Source organism: Leucoraja erinacea, chromosome 6 (genome assembly GCF_028641065.1).
Source record: "Leucoraja erinacea ecotype New England chromosome 6, Leri_hhj_1, whole genome shotgun sequence".
NCBI classification, from domain to species: Eukaryota; Metazoa; Chordata; class Chondrichthyes; order Rajiformes; family Rajidae; genus Leucoraja; species Leucoraja erinaceus.
Window position 1 is genome coordinate 81,383,280 of NC_073382.1, and position 6,809 is coordinate 81,390,088.

Below are 6,809 nucleotides of genomic sequence, written 5' to 3' on the forward strand. Positions count from 1 at the left end.
ATCTCCCCACTACCTTCAGGTAGAAGGTACAGGAGCCTGAAGACTGCAACGACCAGGTTCAGGAATAGCTACTTCCCCACAGCCATCAGGATATTAAACTTGGCTCGGACAATACTCTGAACATTAATAGCCCATTATGTGTTATTTGCACTTTATCAGTTTATTTACCCATGTGTGTATATATTTATATAATGGTATATGGACACACTGATCTGTTCTGTAGTCATGCCTACTATGTTCTGTTGTTATGAAGCAAAGCAAGAATTTCATTGTCCTATCAGAGACACATGACAATGACATGACCTGTTTTTCCGGAGCTCCCGCAACAACAGCTGCGTCCGCAGGACTGGAGGGCGGCAGCTTCGGCAGCTTCGACCGCCCCGGGCCCCGGAGTTTGAACCGGCCCGTTTGCGGAGCTCGGATTCAGCCGCGGGACTCGCACACCATCACCCGGCGGGGTCGCAACATCGGAGGCTTGGATTGCCTCGGCGCAGAGGGAGAGCAAGGAGGGAAGAGACAATGACTTTGGGACTTTCAACTGTGTTGAGTGTTTGTTATGTTATTTATTCTATGTTATGACTGCAGGCTAATCCATTTTGTTGCACTCAAAAGTGCAATGACAATAAAAGTGAATCCAATCCAATAAACTATCTTGAATCTCTTAAGGATGAGACAGACCAGGGGGCTGGAGCATTAACAGAGACCCCCAGCCCGCTGCGAGTGCTTACCTGCAGGGTGTGTGGGTCGACCCCCAGGCTGGATGCAATGTGGCTGGACGCTGACACGGGCTCCTGCTCCTCTGTCATGTCCTCGTCCAACAAGCCGTCCGGAGCGGGCTCCTGTGTGATGTCGGCCATGTCGCTGTCCAGCTCTAGCACCCGCCCCACCTGCTGCAGCATCGCACTCTGGGGAAAGACAGGTCCCGGCAGCTCAGTGTGTGTGTGGGGAGACAGGTCCCGGCAGCTCAGTGTGTGTGTGGGGAGACAGGTCCCGGCAGCTCAGTCAGGTCCCGGCAGCTCAGTGTGTGTGTGGGGAGACAGGTCCCGGCAGCTCAGTGTGTGTGTGTGGGAGACAGGTCCCGGCAGAGAGAGGGGGGGGTGTGTGTGTGTGCGTGTGTGTGTGTGTGTGTGTGTGTGTGTGTGTGTGTGTGTGTGTGTGTGTGTGTGTGTGTGTGTGTGTGTGTGTGTGTGTGTGTGTGTGTGTGTGTGTGGTCGTGTGTGTGTGTGTGTGTGTGTGTGGAGAGGCAGGGGAGTGTGGGTGAGAGGGGGGGGGGGGGTGTGTGTGTGTGTGTGTGTGTGTGTGAGAGAAGACAGGTCCCGGCAGCTCAGCGTGCGTAGGGAGACAAGTCCTGGCAGCTCAGAGAGACTGGTGTGTGGGGGAGACAGGTCCCGGCAGCTCAGTGTCTGTGTGGGGGAGACAGGTCCTGGCAGCTCAGTGTGTGTGTGGGAGAGACAGGTCCCGGCAGCTCAGTGTGAGTGTGGAGACAGGTCCTGGCAGCTCAGAGAGACAGTGTGTGAGGAGACAGGTCCTGGCAGCTCAGCGCGAGTGTAGTCAGACAGGACCTGGCAGCTCAGAGAGACAGTGTGCAGGGAGACAGGTCCTGTCACCCGCCCCACCTGCCGCAGCATGAGGCTCTGGGGAGAGACAGTAATCATGTATTGTCTTTCCGCTGACTGGTTAATTCGCAACAAAAGCTTTTCACTGTAGCTTGGTACATGTGACAATAAACTAAACTGAACAGTAAAGCAAGTCACGACGCCCCTTGCTGCATCGAAGATAGACACAAAATGCTGGAGTAACTCAGTGGGTCAGGCAGCATCTGTGGAGAACATGGATAGGTGACGTTTCACAGACTGCTGGAGTAACTCAGCGGGTCAGGCAGCATCTGTGGAGAACATGGATAGGTGACGTTGCGGAACGAGACTCTTCTCCAGACTGAGTGTCTAGGGAGAGGGAGACGAGAGATATGGAAGGGCTAGGTGTGAAAACGACGGATCAAAGCAGACGATGATCATCGTTACTTTGTACATATCTTTCAATCATTTGTTCTACATGTCACTACATCACCGACTACATCTCTCGTTTCCCTTTCCCCATAACCCTCAGCTACTCCAGCAATTTGTGTCTATCGTTGGTGTGAACCAGCATCTGCAGTTCTGTCCTGCACACTGCCCCTTGCTGCACCTTTCCTGCAAGGTCAGTTGGTGGGGGTGGACAGAGATAGCGAGGGGCGGGCGGGAGATCGCAGCAAGCAAGGTAAAGCACACCAGGGTGACCTTTGCTGCAACCTGCCTGCATCACGGGGTCAATAGACAATAGGTGCAGGAGCAGGCCATTTGGCCCTCCGAGCCAGCACCGCCATTCAATGTGATCATGGCTGATCATCTCCAATCAGTACCCCATTCCTGCCTTCTCCCCATATCCCCCGACTCCACTATTTTTAAGAGCCCTATCTAGCTCTCTCTTGAAAGCATCCAGAGAACCAGCCTCCACCGCCCTCTGAGGCAGAGAATTCCACAGACTCACCACTCTCTGTGAGAAAAAATGTTTCCTCGTCTCCGTTCTAAATGGCTTACCCATTATCCTTAAACTGTGACCCCTAGTCCTGGACTCCCCCAACATAGGTGTAGTTTCGTTTAGAGCAGGGCAAACTTGTTCTGCATAGGGGCAGGGACGCATGTCTGTAAGCGGATTGTGGGCCACATCGATCACGGGTACAAATGGATCCCGCCCCGGATAGCAGGCATCGAATCCCGTGTTCACAGAAGGTGCGCGCCCTTGCCGGCGGCATTGTGCAGGATGCGGTACAGCCAGAGCTCAGCCACGCTCACCGCTCCGGATGAATACGGGAATCAAAATCCGCCTGCGCACCGGATGATTTTGGGTTACGGGCCGCATTCGGCCCTGGGGCCGTAGGTTGCCGACCCCTGGTTTAGAGATACAGCGCGGAAACAGGCCCTTCAGCCCACCGGGTCCGCGCCGACCAGCTATCCTCGCACACTAACACTATCCTACACACACACACTAGGGACACTTTACATTTACCGAGCCAATTAACCTACAAACCCGCACGTCTTTGGAGTGTGTGAGGATACCGCAGATCTCAGAGAAAATCTACGCATGTCACGGGGAGAACGTACAGACTCTGTGCAGATGGCACCCGTAGTCGGGATTGGACCCGTGTCTCCGGCTCTGCATTTGCTGTAAGGCAGCGACTCTTACCGCTGCACCACCGTGACCGACTGGGGGTGGACAGAGAGAGTGAGGGGCGGGGGTGGGGGAGATGGCAGCAAACTGGGTAAAGCACATCTTGCTGCATTCTAGCTGCAGCACCAGGGGTGGTCAGTGTACGGGGGGGGGTGGACAGGGGGGGGTGAAGCACATCACTACTCCCCTGGCTGCATCCTACCTGCTCCATGAGGCTGTGTTTGCAGAGCTGCTCGGACCGCTGGGCTGGGAGAGAGGCCGTTTTCATCTTCTTCGTCTCCGCCTTGGAGGGCTCGGCGTCCTCCTCGTCTGAATCCTGCAGCCCGTACTTGGAGAAGTGCATCACCTGCGGCAGGAGTTGCAAGGGTGGCGGAGTTAGAAACATAGACAACAGGCGCAGGAGTCAGCCATTCCAGCCAGCACCGCCATTAAATATGATCATGGCTGATCATCCACAATCAGTACCCAGTTCCTGCTTTTCCCCCAAATCCCTTGATGCCGTTAGCCCCAAGAGCTAAATCTAACTCTCTCTTGAAAACATCCAGCGAATTGGCCTCCACTGCCTTCTGTGGCAGAGAATTCCACAGATTCACAACTTTCTAGGTGAAAAAGTGTATCCTCATCTCAGTACTAAATGCCCAATCCCTTATTCTTAAACTGTGACCCCTGGTTCTGGACTCCCCCATCATTGGGAACATTTTTAGTGCATCTAGCCTGTCCAGTCCTTTAAGAACTTTATATGTTTCAATAAGATCTCCTCTTATCCTTCTAAATTCCTGTGAATACAAGCCTAGCCGCTCCATTCTTTCATCATATGTCAGTCCCGCCATCCCGGGAATTAACCTGGTGAACCTACGCTGCACTCCCTCAATAGCAAGAATGTCCTTCCACAAATTAGGAGACCAAAACTGCACACAGTACTCCAGGTGTGTGGTGGCGGTGTACTCCAGATCTTCCAGCTGTGCATCCGGCAGCTGCAGCACGCAGCCGGGACCACCTGAAATAGATCAGGTCGATACACGGACTGTTTTACCCAGGGAAAGGGAATCGAGGACCAGAGGACCAGAGGACAAAGGCTGGTCTTTAAAAATCAGAGCATTGAGTATAGAAGTTGGGATGTAATGTTAAAATTGTACAAGGCATTGGTGAGGCCAATTCTGAAGTATGGTGTACAATTTTGGTCGCCTAATTATAGGAAGGATGTCAACAAAATAGAGAGTACAGAGGCGATTTACTAGAATGTTGCCTGGGTTTCAGGAACTAAGTTACAGAGAAAGGTTGAACAAGTTAGGTCTTTATTCTTTGGAGCGCAGAAGGTTAAGGGGGGACGATAGAGGTCTTTAAAATGATGAGAGGGATAGACAGAGTTGACGTGGATAAGTTTTTCCCACTGAGAGTAGGGAAGATTCAAACAAGAGGACATGACTTGAGAATTAAGGGACAGAACTTTAGGGGTAACATGAGGGGGAACTTCTTTACTCAGAGAGTGGTAGCTGTGTGGAATGAGCTTGGTGGAGGCAGGTTCCATTTTATCATTTAAAAATAAATTGGATAGTTATATGGACGGGAAAGGAATGGAGGGTTATGGTCTGAGTGCAGGTAGATGGGACGAGGGGAGAATAAGTGTTCGGCACGGACTAGAAGGGCCGAGATGGCCTGTTTCCGTGCTGTAATTGTTATATGGTTATATGGTTTAAGGTGAGAGGGGAAAGATTTAAAACTCATCTTTACTCTCAAGCCTTTATTGACGTCCTCTGAGGGAGACCTATATGTATGTATTTATGTAGGTACTTAATCTATGAACCAATGTTGTATAACGTTAGTGCCTCCACCAATGTAAAGCACTTTGGTCAATGAGAGTTGTTTTATAAATGTGCTATAGAAATAAAAGTGACTTGACTTAAAGTGACTTAATAGTAACCTGAGGGGCAACCTTTCTCCACACAGAGTGGCGTCTATGGAACAAGGCATGTAGTTTTTGTTTAGTTTAGGTTAGAGATCCAGTGCGGAAACAGGCCCTTCGGCCCATCGAGTCCGCACCGACCAGCGGTCCCCGCACACTAACACTATCCTACACACACCAGGGACAATTTACATTTACACCAAGCCAATTAACCTAAAACCTGTACGTGTTTGTAGTGTGGGAGGAAACCGAAGATCTCGGAGAAAACTCACGCAGGTCACGGGGAGAACGTACAGACTCCGTGGTCGGGATCGAACCCGGGTCTCTGGCGCTGTGAGGCAGCAACTCTCTCTCCATGGGAGTACAACGGTCTGTATAAGACCTAGGGCAGAGGGTGAGGTGGGACCCCAAGGGAGGGCTGGGGTGAAGGATGAAGGGACCCGTCCTTACCTCAAAGACCCAGGAGCCGGTCTCACTCCTGTACTCCAGGAAGCGGGCGCCCTGCTTGCGCGAGGAGTTCTCCAGCCTCTCCTCGAAGCCCATCTCCATCAGCCGCTCCGGCGACTTGATCAGGCAGCGCGTGCTCTTGTCCGTCGGCCAAATGCCGTCCAGGGTCACCTCCGCCCGCCTGGTCCACACGGAGAGACAGAGCAATCGTCAGCCCGGGCTGTCTACACCCTCCCAACACCCTGGCAATAGACAATAGACACAATAGGTGCAGGAGTGGGCCAATCGGCCCTTCGAGTCAGCACCGCCATTCAATGTGATCATGGATGATCATCCACAATCAGTACCCCGCTCCTGCCTTCTCCTCATAGCCCCTAACTCCGCTATCTTTAAGAGCCCTATCTAGCTCTCTCTCAAAAGTATCCAGAGAACCAGCCTCCACCGCCCTCCGAGGCAGAGAATTCCACAGACTCACAACTCTCTGTGAGAAAAAGTGTTTCCTCGTCTCCATTCTAAATGGCTTACACCTTATTCTTAAACTGTGGCCCCTGGTTCTGGACTCCCCTAACATCGGGAACATGTTTCCTGCCTCTAGCTTGTCCAAGCCCTTAACAATCTTATGTGTTTCAATGAGATACCCTCTCATCCTTCTAAACTCCAGAGTGTACAAGCCCTGGCCTCCCTCCCGCCTCCCCAGCACTACCCCGAGACCAGGACAAACGTCAGCAGCATCCCATGTTCCATCAGCAATAATCCTATGCTAGGATAGACACAAAATGCCCGAGTACCTCAGCGGGACAGACAGCATCTCTGGGTGGCGTTTCTAGTTGAATGGGTGACGTTTCTAGTTTAGACCCTTCTTCATCCGTCTCTCTAGCGTCTTCTTTGATCTCTCGTTTTCACACCTTACCCTACCCTATCTCTATGTTTCACTCTCCCGACTCTCAGTCTGAAGAAGGGTCTCGACCCAAAACGCCACCCATCCCTTCTCCCCAGAGATGCTGCCTGTCCCGCTGAGTTACTCTAACATTGTCTATCCTCTGCTTTGATCTCTCGTTTTCACACCTTACCCTACCATATCTCTATGTTTCTCCCTCCTCTGACTCTCAGTCTGAAGAAGGGTCTCGACCCAAAAACACCACCCATCCCTTCTCCCCAGAGATGCTGCCTGTCTCGCTGAGTTACTCTGGCATTTTGAGCCAACCTTCGGTTTAAACCAGCATCTGCAGTCCCTTCATACCCAATCTTGTGC

The 6,809-nt window shown here is 52.0% G+C and overlaps 1 protein-coding gene across 2 annotated transcripts in view; it reads right to left on the reverse strand.

The window, feature by feature from the left end:
• The window catches only part of nup98 (nucleoporin 98 and 96 precursor), a 100,482-nt gene that overhangs the window by 23,121 nt on the left and 70,552 nt on the right, over window positions 1–6,809 (reverse strand). For both annotated transcript variants that reach the window (XM_055637421.1, XM_055637420.1), the window contains 3 exons: window positions 5,561–5,738; window positions 3,410–3,553; window positions 729–905 (listed from right to left, as the gene is read on the reverse strand). In XM_055637421.1, coding sequence (XP_055493396.1) covers window positions 729–905; window positions 3,410–3,553; window positions 5,561–5,738 — 499 coding nt within the window. The remainder of the gene's footprint in view (window positions 1–728; window positions 906–3,409; window positions 3,554–5,560; window positions 5,739–6,809) is intronic.